This window comes from Fukomys damarensis, unplaced genomic scaffold (genome assembly GCF_012274545.1).
Source record: "Fukomys damarensis isolate Sample0158 unplaced genomic scaffold, DMR_v1.0_HiC HiC_scaffold_7, whole genome shotgun sequence".
In the NCBI taxonomy this organism is placed as follows: domain Eukaryota; kingdom Metazoa; phylum Chordata; class Mammalia; order Rodentia; family Bathyergidae; genus Fukomys; species Fukomys damarensis.
Genome location: NW_022900919.1, coordinates 8,641,699 through 8,662,494, shown reverse-complemented (window position 1 = coordinate 8,662,494; position 20,796 = coordinate 8,641,699). Strand labels below are relative to the sequence as shown.

General features: G+C 39.5%; 1 protein-coding gene across 16 annotated transcripts in view; it reads right to left on the bottom strand.

The window, feature by feature from the left end:
• The window catches only part of Ttc23 (tetratricopeptide repeat domain 23), an 80,488-nt gene extending 59,786 nt beyond the window's left edge, over nucleotides 1–20,702 (bottom strand). For 7 of the 16 annotated variants that reach the window (XM_033761072.1, XM_033761074.1, XM_010607859.2 and 4 more), the window contains exons 1-4: nucleotides 12,252–12,313; nucleotides 11,573–11,613; nucleotides 5,563–5,762; nucleotides 330–453 (exon numbers count right to left, since the gene is read on the bottom strand). In XM_033761072.1, the coding sequence (XP_033616963.1) occupies nucleotides 330–453; nucleotides 5,563–5,762; nucleotides 11,573–11,613; nucleotides 12,252–12,286 (400 nt within the window). In that variant the 5' untranslated portion in view covers nucleotides 12,287–12,313. The other 9 variants (XM_010607865.2, XM_010607864.2, XM_010607870.2 and 6 more) reach the window with 9 other exon arrangements.
• Nucleotides 20,703–20,796: the final 94 nt, after the last annotated feature.

Sequence of the window (20,796 nt, the reverse complement as noted above, 5' to 3'; positions counted from 1 at the left end):
TCTCAATTGAGAATGGAGTCATGCTAAGCCCCTATTTTATGTCTTGGGTTCTTTCCGCAACACCTTCTGACCTAACAGATTAATCATCTCCTAAGAACCCTAAAGTTAAGATCATAAAAGACAAACGCAGAAGGGCAATCTTCCTTCTTTTTCCCCTGTGGATGTTTACATGTTAGATACCTTTCTGAGTCTTTCTAAAAGGAAACGGCTTCTGGATACTTGTAAAGGAGAATACCTACAAAACAGATCCTTGCAGGTAAGTGGGAATCGAATTTGAGAGAACAGTAGAAACCAGCCAACTCATCTCCCTCAGTGTGGAATGGGCTTACCTTTCATCAGGAGGTAGCCTTGAGCCAGACTCACATGCGCCTCTGCCAGCTTCCAGTGGCAGTCGCCGTAGCAAATCCTCGTCAACGCTACGCAGCGTGCAAGTTCCTGGACAGCCTCTTTACACTGTGAGGAAAACAGAGTGAACTTACTGGTTAGCTTAACACTTAAGAGTCGCAAAGCACAAAAGGTGTTTTCATCTATTCGACAAATATTTATTCGATACCTACTCGGTACTAAGCACGGTTCTGAGCACTTGAGATACATCGGAGAGCAAAAGAAACAACAGGCGTAAGAAATAAATGCAATGTACAGTACGCTTCAAGGTGAAAAATGTAATGAAATAAAGAAAAACAGAATAGGAGGTTTTCCAGCTGTCCTTCAATGAGTGGCTTCCACCCATTCAGCTGCAAGTGGCCAGTGGTAGTGGTTTTCAGGTAACACACTGGAGCTCTAGTGGTACAGCTCTTGTTAGCAGCCTATGATAGTAGCATAGTAAATGAGATCACTAGGACTTAGCAAAGGATTGAGAAGCACATTTTCACTCAGGACTAGGACAAAGAGGGGAAGGATCGCAGCTTTCCAACGCCAGGTCAGCTATGAGCAGTAAATTACTCAAAGTAAGGCTGATGGTTTTAAAACACAGCTCCAAAATTCTGAGACAGTCCTTCCAACCAGAGATGGGGGTCTCTGTCCTCAGCTCTTTGTGACTGAGCTTTATGAGTTTAGCCAGTGAAATACGGAAGACCCGGTGCAGTGCCAGTTTTCAGACCCACCCGGGTTCGAGGAGCTGACAACTGCCCCTTTCTCTCGCTTCTTGGGCGTCATTCTTGGAATCTGGATATGGGTTATGTTGTGTCCATTCAAATCAGTATGTTTGAGACATTTGAGACACAACCTCCTACACCCGAGGACACAGCCATATTCAGAGACAAGGCCTTTAAAGAGGTGACCGAGGGACAAGGAGGCCAGAAGGGTGGGCCAGAAGAGGAAGACACACCAGAGACAGTGTGATGACACAGGGCAGCCATCTGCAAGCCAAGGTCAGAGGCCTCAGACTGAAACCAACACCTTGATCCTGGACTCCAGAAGTGCAAGAAAATAAACCTGTGCACTTTAAGCCCCAGCCTGGGGTGCTTGACCATCGGGGGCCCAGCAGCCCAATAAGAAACTTGACCCCCAAGCTGTGAAGATGCTCATTGGCCCCACGGTGAGACCCACAAGGAAGGGCACCGACTGCCAGCACTGACGAGCCAAGCACTTGAGTAGGCTGCCTGATAGAAGGCTCTCCATGCCCACCCAGCCCAGCAGATGCGGGGTGAAGCCCAGCCGAGCACCGAGTTCTGCACAACCTGCAGGCTCAGGAGAAAATGCTTTGATTCAGGTCGCTAAGTTTCGAGGTTCATGTACAACAGGTGCCTGGGATGAGGCAAGGTAGCTGATGACAGCAAGTACAAAGGGCAAAGAAGAAGGAAAACAGGAACAAGGACGGAGTCGATGAGAAGGCCCAGGAGAAGGCCCCCGATGGACCCCAGACAATGCCAGTTAGAAGCATCCACAGCCTGAAACCACATTCTTCTTGACAAAAATACACATCCAGTTAACCACAGGCGAGTCACTTCTGTGACCCAACAGGAGGCAGAGCATTGACTCTGTTCTGCAGCAACAGCTTTCTTCTTACAAGAGCCATAGATGCTGTTGCTGTTGTCAAAATGCACGTGGGCAAAAAGATGAAAACTAAAACCACTCACAAGCTCACTTCCTGGACATAAAACCAGCCTGCTAAGCAGCCCATTATTCTTTATTTTCATGAACTCATTTACTTATTTTGCTTCTTCAGAATAAGCAAAGAGCATCCTGCCATTTTAACAATTTTTGAACGCTTCTCTTGCCATCTTCCGTGTTTCAGTGGCAGCAGTGTTTACTGTTCAGATACACCGTAATGCAGGTACTTAGTCGCCACCATCGGGCATTTAGCTTTTAAAATTTGTTTCTACGCTCTGAATAGCCTGTCTGGAGATAAGGAACCATAGTCCCCTGAACCCAGCGCTAGAGCAGGGTAAGTCCAAGACGAACCTGAAAAATCTTGTGCCAGAAGTTAAGAAAATGTTCAAAGAGTAAGAGGACAGATCAAGGACTTGGCCAGCTTGAAGCCACTCCCCTTGGCAAATAGCAGATGACTGAAACTTCAGTGAAAATAATGGGCTGTAAAAGACAGTGATCCTGTTGTAAAACAGGACTTCCTGAACCTGCATGGGTATAAATACATGAATAATAAATAGAGTGGGAAGAAGGAAAAGCTCTTCCTTATAATGAAATACAAACAAATGTTGGAAGCATACTGTTATTTGACAAGCATCGTAGATAATAATTGATTCAGGTAAGAATCATCGGTGTGTGTAAGACTTAGGAGGGAAGCCTTGAGTGTTTTCCTAGCCTCAGTGTATCTCTCTACAGGGTACTTATTCATTAAAAAGTGAGAGGTAACTCCACAGGGAACGCACCAGGCAGCCAGCACTTTAACCGAGCATTCAAGGTTAGCACCGCAGGAATGAGATCAATGGACATTCTCTATTTTCTGGTATAAAGCAATGAGGAGGTCTGGAAAGTTGTGTCTGCAACATTCCTGTCTCAAATGCATAATCAGAATGGCATCATGAGGAAATGCAACACAAATTCAAATGAAGAGATATTCTACAAAATAATTGGTGTGTACTTCTGAAAACCATCGGGATCCTGACAAGCAGGGTAAGACCCTTGAGATTAAAGGAGACTAAAGAGACACGGCAGACCCGACATGGAGGCACATGCTTATAAGCCCAGGATCAGGAGGCTGAGGCAGGAAGATAAAGTTCAAGGCCAGAGTGGACTACATAGTGAGACCCTGTCTCAAAATAATAATGGGGTTGGGTTGGGGGAGAAACTGTATCCAATGTGAATTCATGTATTGGACTGTGGGTCTGTTTGTTTGTTTGTTTTTCTTTTTTTTTCCTATGAATGACATTATTGCAGAGAAATACAGATAAGGTTTGCAGATTAGGTAACAGTATTCACCAACACTAACTTTTTAAGTTCAATCACCACACTGGTTATGTAGGAGAATATCCTTATTCTTAGGCAACAGACACTTAAGTAGCAAGACGTCAAGGATCGTAGTATTTGTAACCTATTCTCAGAGAGCTGAGAAAAATAACAAGGACGGAAAGGAGAATATGAAAGAATATGGGGCTGGGTGTGGCTCCGTGGCAGAGTGTATTTAATATGTGAGAGGCCCTGGGCTTAACTCTCAGCACCAAAGAACCTTAAAAAAGGAATAGAGCAAATGTTAACTGGTGAACCATAACTTTTTAGTAACTCTAAAATTATTTTTTTTAATTACCCAAAATTGAATTATTTGAAAAGTGAATTACACCATATGGGCAACTTGCTGACATTTTTAAGATCTCTCAGCATGCAACCTTCAAGAGTCTGACTGATTATTTCTCCAACCCATGGCCTCCTCTCTTCACTTCAAACAGCACACTCACGCCTACCGCACAGATTTTATGGGTGGTGTTTCCTCTTCCTAGCCTCTTTTCCCTCAGCTTCTCCATGCTGGCTCCTTCTGTCACCTCCTCCAGTGCCTCCCCCGGCCAGCCTGCCCAAAATGAGCCCACTGTATTCCAACCGTCTGGTTTACCCACAATGGCACTGCCCCTCAGCTCCACAAGGTCATGCGCATGTTCATCGTGGTCCCCCTGGGTTCTCGTCTGTCCCACAGAACACAGAAAGTCTTTAGGACCACACAAAGGAGAGAAGCGCTAAATGCCTTTGGGTACCGGGGATTCATTCTCTTGCTGAACCTTGGTTGAGGAGGACTACTGGCCGAGGGCTTAGCAAGCAGATGGCCTGGGTACAGTAGGTACTGAGTAAACATCAGCTGCATGATGAGGAAGCACGTGCTCGAAACCAAATCCGTGCCCACTTGCCATACTGCTGCTCTTCCTCCGGGACTCATGGTACTGACGAAGGGCACGGGCCGGCCTCCCCAGTCACCCCTTACCGCAGACGGAGGCTTACATCCGGGTTCTGCACACCTCCTAGGCCTTGCGCCCACCTCTCCGTCTCCGAAGTCCTCTTGGCCACCAGGCCCGCTGATTTGTATTTCTACATTCCTTTCCAAAGACTTCCGTCTCTCTATTGCCTCTACCTTACACAGTTCAGGCCCTCATAATTCCGTGCCAGGATTACCACATGTATCTTCCTAACTCCCCTCCTCTAGTTTCTATGGGAACGATCATTCTTAAAACTCAATCCTGCTCGTGGCTTTTCTCTTATTTATAATCCTACGGTATTCCTCCAGTACCTTTAAAGGAAAGGCAAAACACTTTTGCTGGGCAGTGAGTGTCCTCCAGGCCCCAGCTCTTACCCATAACCCTCTTCATTTCTTGTCCTGCATCACTAAAGCCTGCATCCGAGACAGCTCCTTGAAGTTCCCCAGTCGGCGTCCTAGGTTCTTACCCAACCACTATGTTTGCCAGAATTCCTTTAACATCTCCCTCACTTGGCTGACTTGTAATCAGTTACCTGGGCAGATTAAGTAACCACCATCTCAAGAAGTGAGCCTTCACCACCCTCTCTCACCACCTCCGGGACCATCGCCACCCCTGCCCTTTTCAGATCTCTTTCACTTGGAGCTGTGTCTATCACAGAGCTCATCACACTGTCTACCATGATCTGCCCTCCTGTCTATCATTTCAACTAAACTGTAAAGCCACTAAGGCAGAGGCTGTGGCTTTTCACCCCGAACCCTCTGCACCTCACGGCACCTGACGCATATCGGGTGCACAATGGGTACTTATGAAATAATGAATGGAAAGATGGGGCCTGACAAATCGGAATGAACAAAGCTTTTGAGAGGAGAATGGGAGAGAAGTACACCAAGAACAAGAAGATTCAGAACATAAAGAAGTCGAAGTCCTGTGAGAGCAGAAGCTTCATCTGCCTTGTAAAATGTCCCAATGTCTAAACCTGGCACAGGGTAGAAACTCAATAATTATTTATTACTGCCCATGCCATCTGCTGAGCTTGGAGCCCTGCAGCCTTACATTCACTCACGATACAGCAGAGGCTTTCTCTTATGTGCTCATTTGTCACAGTCTTCTGACTAGGAATGTAACCTAAAATCTCTGCTTCTTTCAGCCATGTGGTACAGCAGTTCCCAAAGAACAGACAGAGAATGGAAAGGCTTCTTACTTGGTGACTGCTGAGGTAGGACTTGGCTTTCTCTTCACAGAGGTGGAGTTTCTCTCGAGGAGGCTGGAACAGCACTGTCTGCGGCAGCTTGCTCTGGATCTTCTTTCTAGGATTGATGCTAACAGCAGCAACGACTTCATCTAAGTGGTTGGATATGTGGGTCTCCTGTGACTCTTGCATATTTTTATATACATTGTCCTCTAGTTTTTAAATGAAAAATGAAAGTATTAAATAACTTCTGTAGTTACTTTTAGAAATATACATTCCATCCCCTAGAAATTGAGTTAGAGTCTAGAAATTTCAACTCTATAACTCCTTTGAAATTAGTAACAGGGTATCCCAAAAGGTCAAGGTGGCTAGGACTGACTTCTTTGAAAAGTTTCAAGCTGATCTTCAGTTTCAACTAAACCAAATACTCTTCGTTCATTAAAAAAACAATTATTGGATCAGCTGAACTCCAGCTGATGGCGATGCAGAAAATAAATGTCCTTAAATAACATCTGAAGTAATATAATATTACTTGAAGGTAGACAGGTAAATTAGAGATATATAGCACTGGTGGCGAACCAATGGCATGTGTGCCACAGCTGGCTATTTGTTATCACTGAAAGCACTAAAAGGTTCGCCATTGCTAATATATAGTTATAAAGCTAGGGTAACCATTAGAATTACAAAATATAGATTTGTAAACAATAAGGCAATAGCATGGGTAAAATGGAGTCATAAAAATAACCCAACAGAAGAGGGAAATATGAACAACGAACACATGGAACAGATAGAAAATAGTAAATAAATTTAACTACATTAAATGTAAATGGTCTACACATTCTAATGAAGAGGCAGAGATTGGCATATTGAATAAAAAGTCAAAATCTAACTACATGTAGTTTACAAGGAACTTAAATATAGACAGACAACTAGATTAAATGTGAAAGCATGGAAAATAATATCTGAAAACTAGTAAAAAATAAACGAAGTAAATATATTATATATAATATATATAGAGATATATTTTATAGCAAAGAATATTATCAAGGATAAAATAGGTAATTTATTAATGATATAAGGATCAATTCATCAAGAAAACATAATCATCTTACATGTTCATACAATTAATTACAGTTTCAAACAGACTGAAAGTAGTCTACATGTAGTTTACAAGGAACTTAAATATAGACAGACAACTAGATTAAATGTGAAAGCATGGAAAATAATATCTGAAAACTAGTAAAAAATAAACGAAGTAAATATATTATATATAATATATATAGAGATATATTTTATAGCAAAGAATATTATCAAGGATAAAATAGGTAATTTATTAATGATATAAGGATCAATTCATCAAGAAAACATAATCATCTTACATGTTCATACAATTAATTACAGTTTCAAACAGACTGAAAGTAGATAAAGCTATAAAAAGAAATACATAAATTTTCAATTCTAGTAAGAGGTTTACTTTCTCTCAATAGCTAATATACTAAGTAAGCAGAAAATCAGTAAGGGTATAGAAGACTTGGACTACTAGAACCCTGTACCAATAAAAGAATACATATTTTTTCAAGTGTGCATAGACATTAACTAAGACATATTGTATTTAAAGCCATAAAACAAAATTTCAATGAGAATTATAAGAATTCAAGTCTTATAAAGTGTATCCTTCTCTGCCCACAATGCATTAAATCATAAATCAGCTACAGAAAGTTATCTAGAAAATGTCCAAATTTGGGGAAACTAAGCAACAGATTTCTAAATAAGCCATGGGTCAAAGAAGAATTCAAAAAAGGAAAATAAAACTAGTTTTAACTGAATGAGTATAAAAGAACAATTTACAGGAATCCAAGGATGCCAAAAAGACAGACCCTATGGGAAAGTTTATAACATTTGTAGTTGTCTGTTAGACAACTACAAGGAGCTCAGATTAATGACCTCAGTTTACCTTCAGGAGCAAGAAAATGCAAAACAAGTTAAACTGAAAGTAAAAAAAATAATTAAGTAGAGTATAATGCTAAACTCATAAATGGATGAAATAAAAGCAAAAATAATAGAGAGAAAAGTCAATGAAACCAAAAAAACTGCAGTACCAAGTGGCTTCTCTGCTGAATTCTCTCAGATATAGAAGAAAGCTGGCAAATCAAGTACACAAACCTCTTCCAGAGAATGGAGAAAGACTATTTTTTGACTAATTCCAAGAGATTCTGATATGAAACCAGGACAAATACATGAGAAGAAAAAGAAAACTGCAGATTTGTATGCCTCCGAAGTACAAGTGCAAAAACTCATAACAAAATTTTAATAGGTTAGATCCAACAATTTATAAAAGGGAAAACACATCACAGCCAAGTGGGGTTTATCTCATAAATGCAAGATTGGCTTAACATTTGAAAACCATTCAATGTAATTTACAACCTAGATTTTAAAAAGAAAAACTGTATGATCATTTCAATCAACGAAGAAAAAGCATTTGACAAAATCTAATATCTAGTATCCACTCCTGATTTTTAAAATACTCTTTGTAAAGTGCAAATAGAACTGTACTTCTTTAGTTACATAAAAGGCATTTCTGAAAAACCTAGCAACAGATCTAATGGTGAAAAATTGGTTTCTGTCTCTTTCTCTCTTCATTCTTTTTTCTCTCTCCTTCATTCCTTTCTTGCATCTTTTTCCATTCTTTTCCTCCCCCCCCCATCCTGGGGATCGAACCCAGGACTTTCACACTAAGCTATAGCCCAACATTTTTTATTTATTTTGAGACAAGTTCTCACTAAATTGCTAAATTGCCTAGACTGGGCTCAAATTTGTGGCACCACACACCCAGCTTTTTATTTTTTGCAGGGTAGGGAGTGGGGACTGAGCCCAGAGCCTCCTGCGTACTAGTCAATCACTCTATCACTGAACCATATCTTCCTGCACTTTCTTTTCTTTTCTTAATTTATTCAATTCTTTTTTAAGACAAAGTATTGTTAAGTTGTCTGGTCTGGCCTTGACTTGCAGTCCTCCTGCCTGAACTCTTGGAGTAGCTGGAATTACAAGTATGTGCTACTGTCCCAGATCAGAAACAAGATGTGCAGATTTACTCTCAGGGTTTCTATTCAACACTCTACTGGAATTCATAGCCAGGGCAATACATGAAGAAATAAAGTAAAGAAAAGGAAGAAACAAAACTGCTTTTATGCAATATATAAAAAAAATCTATTAGAATAAGTGAGTTTAGTAAAGTTGTAGAATGCAAGATCACTAAGCAAAATATTTCTATGTATCAGCAGTGAACCATCAGACTGAAATTTAATGTGCATTAGCATCAAAAAGGGGAAATAGGAATAAATTTACCATATTATTAAGACCTGAATAAAGCTACAGAGTACTACTGAGATAAACTAAAGAAGGTCTAAATAAATGAAAACATACACCATGTTCATGCGTTGGAAGACTCAACATTAATGTTAATCCCAAGTAATCTAAACCTTTAAAGCCATCCCAATCCAAACACTTGCATGGATTCTGTTTTGTTTTCATTTTGGGTAGGACTAGACAAAATTCCTAAAATGCATATGAAAATGCAAAGGACCTATAAAACAAAATAATTTTGTACGAGTAGAACTGAACTGGAGGGTTCACATGACTATTTCCAAGACCACGAAGCTACAGTAGAAAAGGCAGTTTACAATAGTAGTAAGATTTTTTAAAAATTGATCAATGGCACTGAATAGAGCCTGAAAACAGACCCATGTTTATACAAGCCACTCACTGGCAGAGAGGCAAAGGCACTTCATTGGAGAAAAAGTAGTAGTTCAACAAATGATGCTGGAGCCATTGAAAATTCACATGTTAATACAAAACAAACAAAACCCCTTTTGATCCCAACCTCACTATAGATACAAGAATTAACTCAAAATGTAACACAGGGCTAAATTTAAAACCCAAGATTATAAAAACTTCTATGTGAAAACCTTTGTGATTCTGAGTTAGGTAAAACTTCCCTAAGATATCACTATCAATAAGAATCAGAAAAAGCATAAGACACCTCCCTTACCACCACTAGAAAAAAAAATGTCACTGTGTTGTATAGAATGTCCGATCAGCAGTGGGGAACAGAAACGAGGAGAGGAATGAGGGGAATTACTGAAAGGAATTATTGTTACTTGAGAGCTGCTTGGATGTGTACCTTAAAGGCAGACAGTGAAGACTGATTCTGATGATTTCATTCTGGGACTCTAGACTAAGGCCACAGCCCAAATCCACTGTTTTTTTATAAAGTTTTATTAGAATACAGCCATGATCATAGACTTACATATTGTCTATGGCTGCTTTTGCACTACAATAGCAGAGGTGAGTAGTTGTGACTGAAATTCTATGTTTCTCAAAGCCTAAAATATTCACTATCTGGTCCTTTATAGAAAAAGTATATATATATATGAACCCCTAAAAAACAGTGATGCCATAAAGAAAAGTAGTGAGATCAAGGTGGATTCATTTTTTTGGTAGGACAATCAACTTATTTTCATCAGAGTGAATCTGAGGTTATGGGAATAAATTTATAAATATATGTCCAACTTAGAAGTTAGAAATACGTCACTAGTTTTGAGTGACATCTTCCGAATGAGATTTTTTTTTCCTTAAAAATGTATAACTTACTCTATGCTTATTTCTCAACAGGATTTGACAGTGTAGAGTCAAAGCAGACTGTATATAGGTCACCAAAGTAAAGTATGTTGACTCCTTACAAATCTAAACTAGAGCTTTGCGTTGTCCGAAAAAAGATATCCACCAAGAAAAAAGTGGGGGCTTTTCTTTTCCTAATAAAGCAAACGAGAATGAAAATATGAAAGAGAACAGGAAGGAAACACCTAAAGGTCAAACTGTGGGAAGGCCCCCGACGCTGATGTACAATTCAGGTGACTCTGAACTGCAAATATGGAAGTTTAATCCTTCAATGTTGCCATCTAAAAGTTGCCTACACCCCTTCTACAGTACTATTTCAGGTTCCAAGATGTGGCTAACTTTTAAAAATGTCTTCTTGCCTTGTGTCTCTTCGTCTGTTCAACCCACTGGCTAAGGTATCCGTGGTCTGGAGATAGAGCCATAGACTATGCTGGGGACTCGAGACTGGAGAGCCGAGGCCACCTATATAGTGTGGGCAATGGGAACAGCTGGTAGTGACCCAACCCTTTTCTTTCCAAGTTTCACCCCACATGCCCTGAATACACCCAGGTGAGCTACAGCAGGCAGGTCTCCCTACCCGTTTTATAAACTGGGACAACAAAGCCAAAGGACACTAAATTACTTGCACACCATCAGAAGGCCAGAATCAGAACTTGGTCTTTCAGTAATCTGATGATTTTCTACTCCACCGTCCTGTCTCTCACTGACCACTGTTTATAGCTATAAACAGCAAATGCTGTTGCTTTGGAAACCTGAGTCTGAATGTTAAAAGTGATCATCTATTTTTATAAACAGGAAATACAACATCTTCAATAGATTTAACCTCATTTTCTTACCTTCTATTGAGAAGGGAGCAGAAAAAAAATGTTTAAAAGGGACCTGAGTAATACGCCCTACTGTATTTTTTTATTCCACACCCATGAACCAAGTGTTAATTTTGAGATGGGTTTTTCTTTTTTGGCTTCACTCTAAAAAGTGGTTTGTCTCATACTACTTAATAAAGTACTACATCTTTAGCGCAGGGACCATATTTAACCCAAATGATCACAGACTAGATCTAACTAGAGTGCATTTTATTTTTTTGCCAGACAGTTTAAAAAATCAAGCCACTGCTTTAAAATTAGGAGTTGCTCATAAACTGCTAAATTAACCTTCCTTTGATAACTCAGCACACCTGTTAATACTGGGCATCTGTCACCATAGACATCAGCCAGGGCGGAGCGACCGCTGCCTCTGGAACCCAGGGCTCTCTCCGGTTTGCCAGCTGTGGCCATGATCTACTGACTCCAGGTCATGGAGGCAACAAACTAGTTGAAATGTCATGACTGCTGTGTTGTTTTCTTACCATGTAAGAGTAAGTCCGTCTTAGTTACTCTTTTCTTGTTGCTGAGACAAAATATCCAACATCCAAAGTAAAAGGAGGAAAGGTTTATTTTAGCTCACAGTTTGTAGAAGTTTTGGTTATTTGGCTAGTCCCAAGGCAGGGCAGCGTGGCGTCATAAAGCAGGTAATCGAAAGGCAGCAAGCAACAAGCCACAAGCCAGCCCACCAGCCTTCTTTCTGTCCCTTATGTTTTATCCAGGCTACCCGCCCTTAGGGCCCCTAGCACTCACACCCACGGTGGTGGGCCACCCTTAGTCCTACCCAGAGCTATGCCAAACCAATCAGTGGACTGGTTTAGGAATCACACACTCTAGATCCAGCCACTTCTGAGAAAGCCACCTATGACCACACGAGGTTCTGCGGGGACATCCAGACACAAGCCATGATAATGTCTTTGAATTAATCTCTTTAGAAGTGAAAGGTAGGCACAGAGAAATGTGATTTTCCTTGCCCATGCTACTCACTTCTTGAATTTCATCTAATTTAAAGCGCCTTTGAATCCAGGACACTCCCATGTTATACACAATGTGTGACTTGCCATTGATAGTAATGTCTAAGTTCAGAGATGTGCATGTCTGCATCAATGGAAGGTGGTGGGTTACAAGTTGGGCTCCTGGGAGGATTTGAACTAAGGATCTTACTTGAAATATGTGTGTTTCGATTTGTGTGGCATCATCCAGTGAGACCTTGAAACACATATCTTCAGTTCACTTACTTTGAGCTACACACATATCCCAGCCACCTTCCTTTTCTTTGTAATAGCCATAGCTGGGGCTTAAAATTTCATTAGAAATCAGCCCAGGCTCCACGTATCACTCTCTCCCTGGCTGCCTTGGGTTCCTAAGCCTCTCAATCTGCACCCACAACTGCCGGTCAGTCTTACCCAATCAATCCATGCTGTGTGTCCTCCCAGACATGTCTAGTAGAATGCTGAAGTACACAATCAGCTCCAGATCAAGTTGGGGAGGAGGAGGTCTGCAGTGGGATCTCAGACTTCCATGTGCAAGAGGTGATGTGTAAAAATATTTAATAACTGAAGAACAGGGCGAATAGGAGGATCAACCAATCCGTGCAGGTGGCAACTGTTCTGGAACTAGGTTCTTAAGGTCCCTGTGTTGTTTCAGGTGCTGACTCTTGGGTGCTGACCTGTAGGGATGGTGTAAGGGTGGGCCTCAGGGAGGGGCAGGGGCCCTCTTAGGAATTAACAACTATGATGACGTGAAGAGGGTGCCTAGTTTAAAAACAAATGACCCTTATGTAAGCAAGAGGCACTGGGAAAACATCCTAGGGAGACACAAAATGCTGAAATTGAATAAAAAACAGAAAATTGGAATAAACATATAACAAGTAAAGAAATGAAATTAATAATTTAAAGTTTTGACATAAAGCTAAGCTGACCCAAGCATTTCAGTGGTAAATCCTATCAAATCATTTAAGAAGAAACAAAATGAATGCTTTGCAAACTCTTCCAAAAACTAACTACAGAGAGCAAATCCTTTCCAACTTATTCCGTGAGACCAGAACGGCCCTGTCACCAAACCCAGTCAGACATCAAAGGAAGAACAAAACTACTATCCTTCATGAATGTGGAACAAAAGTCCACAAAAAATTGGCCACCCAAATCTAGAAACATATAAAAAGGATTATCCATAACATGTGAGGAGGATTTATGCCAGAAATGGAAAGTTGGTTTAACGTAGGAATTCATTAATGTAATATACTATCTTAATAGAATACAAGATAAAAACCACACATTCATGCACAGAAAAAAATGGCAAAATCAAACACCCACTCATGATAAAACTTCCCAACCTGAAAAAAATCTGATTTTAAAAAACCAAAGCTAACATAATATGGTGAATGTTTTCCTCCTAAGAGTAACAAAAAAGTCAAGGTTGTATTCTCTCACTGCTTGTATTCAAGACTGTAATGAATATTTCAGCCAGTGCAATAGTACAAGAAGAAGAAATAAAGGTATGAAGATTAGAAAGGAGGAAATAAAACTGTATTATCAGATGGCGTGATCCTGTACGTAGAAAATTCTAAGGAGTTTAGGAAAAATAAATAAATAATACCCCTACAGAAACAAGTTCAGTAAGGTCACAGAATACAAAGTAATTTTTAAAAAAACTATATTTCTATAAAATGACAACAAATAATCTGAAATGAAATTTAAAAAGCACTTCATCCATAATGGCATCAAAAAATAAAATATTTCAGAATAAATATAAAAAAAAGCATAAGATGCATACACTGAAAATTAAAGATTAAATACATGGAGAGAGAGTCTATGCTCATAGATTAGAAGCCTCAATATTATCAAGACAGCAATGTTCCTCAAATTGATTCCTGGATTTAATGAGATCCTTAGCAAAATTTCAACTGCCTTTTTGTTTCTTCAACAAATTGACACAATGATCCTCAAATTTATATGAGAATGAAGAAACTCAAAAAAGATAAAACAATCTTTGAAAATAAGAAAGTTGAAAATGCTCACATGTTCCAATTTTAAAACTTACTACTAAACTATGGTAATCAAAATAGTTGTACTTTAAAAATTTCACTAAAAGTTCTAGAGATATAATGGACAGCATAGTGACTATGATTAATAATGCCATATACTTAAAACTTTTGTTTTTATCACACACAAACAGTAATTTTATCAGTGAATGGATTGTGTGAGCTAGCTTGATTGTGGGAATCATTCAAAAAGTGTACTTATATTAAAACAACAGGATGTACACCATAAGTATATTTAATTTTTTATTTGTCAGTTACAACTCAGTGGAACTTGGTGAGAGAATCCCTACAAACTAGTGTGGTACTGGCATAAGGGTTAACATACAGAAAACCAGAAAAGACTTGAGAATCCAAAATTAAACTCTGACATATAATACGGTCAATATTCTTTTGTGCATGTGTAGTATTGGGGAATCAAGCCCAGGGTGTTGCATATCAATTATTTTTGAAACATATGTCAAGATCATTCAATGGGGGAAATATTAGTATCTTTAATAAATAATGCTGGAAAAACTGTATGGGCACATGCAACGAATGAAGCTGACTTCTATGTCATACTGTGTATAATAATTCACTTCCAAATATATCAAAGACCTAAAGTGAGAGCTAAAACAATTATAAAGTCCTTAGCAAACATAGGAGTCAACCTTCAAGACCTTGTGTTAGGCAAAGATTTCTTGGGTACTAAACAAAAGCACAAATGATAACAGAAAAAAAAAGATTAACTGTACTGAATCAAAAAATTTTTGCCTTCAAAGGATACCATTACTAAAGTTAAAAGACAAGCTACAAATCAGAGAAAATATTTTTAAAATTATGTATCTAATAAAGGGCTTTTATAAAGAATATATAAAGAATATTTGCAACTCAATAATAAGATGAAAATAACCCAATTAAAACATGGGCCAAATATTTGAACTGAAATTACAAAGAAGATATACAGGTGGCCAACAAACACAAAATGATGTTCAACATCATGAGTCACTAGCAAAATACACATCAAAACCACAAGAAGATACCATTTCACATCCACTGGAATAGCCATAACAAAAAAGGCAGACTATTACAAGGATTGTGAGAATGTAGAGAAATTGAAATTGTCATACATTGCTAGGAGGAATGCAAAACAAGGCATACAACTTAGTAAGCACTTGTGATATTTCTCAAAAGGTTAAAGTTGCATTACAGTATGACTCACCAATTTCACTCCTCCGTACTGTGTAGGTACCTAGGGAAACTGATAACAAAGTTCACACAAGACCATATACATTTTTATAGCTGCTTTAATCACAATAGCTAAAGACTGAAAACAATCCAAATTTCTGTCAGTGGGGGAATGGATAAACAGAAGCACTGCCATATAATGGACTATTATTTGGCAATAAAAAGGAATGAAGCAATAATACATACAGCACAAATAAACCTCAACAACACTATGCTGAATGAAAGAAGCCAGATGGGGAACACCATAGGTACTGTATGATTCCACTGACTAGAAAATGCCCAGAAATGGTAAATCTACAGAAACAGAAAGATTAGAAGTGACTGTCTGGGGCTGTGGATAGAAAAAGGGAGCTGTCTGCATGGGAACAAGGTGTCTTTTTAGGGCGATGGAAAGTTTTAAAAATTGGACTGTGGTTAATAGTTCTACAACTGCGAATTTATTCATTTATTTATTTATTTTTTGGTACCAGGGATCGAACTTGGGTTCTTGTGCTTATGAGGCAGGCAGCAGGACCACTGAGCCAAATCCCTGGCTGCTGTAAATTTTAAAAAGTAATTATTTAGCTGTATTTTTAACATAAGTGCATTTAAGCTATATAAATAATACTTTACTAAATCTGTTAAAGACGGAGGATTAAGAGATGGATGGTGAGCCAGGATTTAGCTCAGTTGTGCCGCCACCTGCCGTGCAAACACAAGGTCCTGAATTTGATAATCGGTGACCCCCCCAAAAAAAAGACACAGATGGAGGCAGGAGGCAGGAGGCAGGAGGGAGGAGGGAGGGAAGGAAAGAGATGAAAAAAAGAAATTAAGATAATATTATGTACATGCACCAGCTCCACACAAGTAATGTAAACTACATACTATGAACATGTACTAGTGAAAAAAAAAAAAGCTATGAAACCACAATGCAGTGTATGTAATTCTGGCTCTTGTAGTCATATGACTACAAGACTTTTATAAGTTAGGGCTGCTTGATTCCCAAAGTCAACATGGCAGAGCCCCCCAAATCTTCAAAATCAATCTTAAGTAGATAGTGTTGCTTCATAAATGAATGGATCACTGGATCACTCAGGGCCCATGCCCGTACCTATCAATAAATACTAGATGGCCAGGCGTGGTGGCACATGCCTGTAATCCCAGCACTCGGGAGGCCGAGGCGTGAGTTCGAGACTTTCCTGGGCTACATGGTGAGTTCCAGCTCAGTCTCAACTACGTAGTGAGGTCCTGCTTCATCAATAAATAAATAAATACTGGATGAATAATTAAACCATACTTGTAGTGAGATTTTTCTCCCCAAATACCTTATCCACCTGATACCTCAAACTCAATTGATTATATTTTTTTCTTATTAAAAAAAAAATGAAATAAAATGCCCAAATCTCCAGTTGGAGGTAAGTCAGGCTTGGGTAAGCTATAATGAAACAACTCCTTAATGTTGCAAATTTTTCAGATGAGGGATGGCGCGGAGTCTTTTCTAGAGTCACTCAGACTCACGTAGGCCAAGGCTTACCTATAATCTACAGGAGTCATGCAGAGTGAGAAAGACTGAAAAGGTGTGAAGAGGCTTTTTCAATGCCATTGCCCAGAAGTGACACAAGTCATTTGCATTTCACTGTGTTGCCTTTGCTCCCCTAACTCCAAGCTGGCTGGGCTATCAGGGGCTTACGATGAGCACTGCAGCATTGCACATCTGTCCAATGTAGTGTGGGAACTGTGTCTCGGAGCTGCAGACTTCTCCTTCTCCCTCTACCTACTTAGAAACCACTGATGGACACCTTAGGGTAGATGAGTTTGATTCCGTGAAGCAAGTTTCTTGGAAGGACAAAGGTAAGTAGGAGACAAATGCCCCTTGTGGTGTCCCTGGAGCACTTTGCTCTTTTTGGGGAGACTGTCCTTGATTCATCTTTGCTTTCACAATGCCGAGCATTGTGTCTGCTACATTGCAGCAGGTTCCTGAGTGTGAGGACTTGAGTTTTGTCTCAGGAACAGCTCAGGTGCCTAAGAACATGTCTCATGATAATCTTTCAATCGTAACTTTTTGGTGGAGATTCCTTCACCTCATTGAAAAGAATTAGGAGAACACACTCAAATTCTGAGAGAAGGAAAAAGAACCAACTTAATGTGAACAAAACCACCTTTACCACTGTAATTATATCACACTCTCACCTGACAAAATGTGTATCTGTATCGCTAAACTCAGTGCTGTCAAAGACTGTAAAGAAATGCATTGATGTTTACCATTTAGCAACAGTAAAGCTATGTGGATAAAATATCTTGAGAGGCCTAGTTACCAATCTGTGTGCCAGTATTTATATTATTGAGTCCCTGAGCTTTTTGCCTTTGTCCTTGAAGTCATGTTTAAATCACACTGCCAGTTCTGTCATCTTCTAATCCTCCTCCCTTATGGTTTCCCTCCTATTGAAAATGTATAATCCAAGTCCTTAATGCTGGCATCATTGGCTCTTCATGGAATTTCTCATGCTTTAAAATACATTATTATTTTAACCCAGGCTCCCAAATGAGCCTTCTGCTGCAATCTGAGCCCACTCCCCATTTAGGTTCTCTGCACCTACGTGCTCGACAGCCCTCTCATGCCACCTCCTTACTGAAATCTTGGCAATTGCTCAAATCAGTACCATACCACGAAGTTCTCCGAATAACTCAGCTCACACAGATCTGAGCTTCTAAAGCACCCATTGGCCCGTAAAAGTCATCGGGGCAACATGCAATGTTCAGTTTTCATCTAAAAGTCCTGAGCCTCAATTTGTCCAGAGCTGCAACGTGAGCTTTGTGTGATATGTTAAATGCCCATATAGGAATTAACAACCACCATTCGGTAAATAGTTTTTCTTGTTTATCAGAACAACTATTTTCCTGAACTGTGATATTTTAGTTTTAATAAAAAATATTAGTTTTGAAATATAAATGCTAGGCTTCTTGGGAGGGGGGGATTTATCTGACATAAACTATCTGCTGATTCTGTTTCACACACCAATACTGTCTTGCTTGGCAATAGGTAGATCTGTTTCTGGATTTCTTAATTTTCAAACATATACAAAATTTGGCTCCAAAGCCTACTCTAATTTTCCCATATCTTTAATAAGTTAATCATTTATTTGGCTAGATATAGTCTATAAAAAATACCCATTTCATTTAAAAGTCACAATAGTATTGTCTAAATCTATATTCAAGCAACAATAACAAAGTGGTTTCTTAAAGTAGACAATACAGTAAGATTAATCTTATTCTGTTTTTTTTAAATCGCTCAAAACTCCACTGATAAACTGGGGCTAATGTTTTCCAACTTCATCCTACAGAGAAAAATACCCTCTGAAAATTCTTCATCCTGCCACTCTGTGCCTGTATTCTCTCTGCTTTTCCTGATGCTCCTTTAAAACTAGCCAAACCCAGAAAAGTTTCTTTAGCTCTCCAAATCTCCAACTATCTCGTAAAATCCTTTGTCACTTTACCCAGTGAGCTTGAGAGTCTCCATTTCCTTTTCAAGCAAATCGCAGTCTTGACAGATTAATTTGCCAGCTTGGTTCCTGCTGTATCAATTTGGAGATTCTTTGTATAGATTGATAACCATAAAAAAAAAGTCTAAAAGTAGGGCAGTTCCCGACTAAATTAGAACAGGCTTCTCCCATAAAGCAATGGGGTGCCTCACAAAACTCCTGGCTGAAGAATGAATGATAGAGCATTCACCAATAGGAAGTGGGGAAGAGTATTTTGTCCAAGTTTGTAACCCAATCCTTGGGAGCCAGAGGTGGGAATTTTAAAATAGGGTTGTCTTTGCCTTGGAATTTTCTTAAAGTGGTATCACTGTCTGTTGATGTTAACATTTGTCAATGAATGTAAAATCTTTAGTATAAATTGGAAGATTCATTGTTTTGAGACAAAAATATGTTGTGTCTATAGAATTTGAGAGAACGTCTAAGAGTGGTCATAGGATATTGTAACAAATAATCACTCAGAGACTTTTTGTCAATCTGGGAAGAGTGTGAAAGTTATTTCAACATGATTCCTTTTCTTATGATGATATAGTAGATATTAATGCCCCAGAGGCCAAATATTTCTGTCTTGTAAAAAAAGAAACGAAAGCTAAGAAACTTGATTACTTTTGTTTAAAAAAATGCATTTTCTGTTGTCTGTCTTTTTTGGACTCTTTGACTATTAGCTGCAAGTCTTATTATTTGGGGTGATCTTTCATAGCCTGACTTTTGCTATTACACAAACTGTAGGTTTCCTTAAGTCCAACAAAATATTTGCGGTATTTAAAAGGTCTTAGAAATATAGGACATATACTATGACATATTTTAGTAACTCCTGGAGACCAGATATAATAAAGATAATTGATACACTTTATTATAACTCATACTTTGCTTTGAGTATGCATGTACCACTGTACTCTGTCTTGGGTTCTGTCCCCCCCACCCCCCGCCTTTCTGGTAATGAGGATCAAACTCAGGACCTTGCTCTTGCCAGGCAGGTGCGGCGCCACTGAGCTACACACACCCAACCCTCATACTTTATTTTGGAATAGGGGTTTTCACTTAATATAACTCTGCCTTCTAAATTATTCCTTTCTAAAAGTAAGTCAATATAAAACTAGCTCATTATAAAGTTAAGGTTGCTTGATAATAAGCTCTAGCAAATTTACAAACATCAAGTTTTTCAAAGGACAAAGAATAACAGTTTGTGAGTATGAATTAAAAAGTATTTTAAAAAATATATTTAAACAACGCTTGGATTTTTGCCCCCAGGCGTGAAGCTCGGCGGACACAGGCATTTTCATCTTGAAGAAATACCTGACTGCTTACTTAGTCATGCTAGAAACTGCCATAGTGTTTAGCTTTCTAAATCATTGGCCTTTTAGCAACTGTTTCGACGATCCTCGGATTTGGAACTTAACGGTGTGCAGTGAGAGGGAGCCCGTAAATCCAGGGCTTAGACTCATGGCGTGCTGACCAACCTCAGTTGCGTTACATAAACCCCTCGGCCTCAGGTTTAAATCCGTCAGTACCAGTGTCATGGGATCGCTGTTAGGACTGACATGCGGTCATTCGTGCACAGCTCTTAGAACGCTGCGCGGCACACAATGAACGCTCAACCTCGGGTGTAAATTATCCCTCAACCTACGAACTGAATGAGAACTCGAGCGCCTGAATGAATACGTGAATGAACGAACAGGTCAGTTACTGGTGCGTCCTGAGGTTGGCGGGGCTGATTACCCCTTTATGAATCCACGCAAGAAAACACTCTTCTTAACATCCAGCACCTACCACCCCGAATCGGAGCCGGAAGCAGGAGCGGACCAGTGGGCGGATCCAGTCTAGAGGAAGCCACTCTTTTAGCTAATAAGCACATCACTTGGAAAACGAGCCTCTGCCCCGACCAATCGTGCAACCGCGAGAACGGAGGCTCATCATCGCGAGGTTC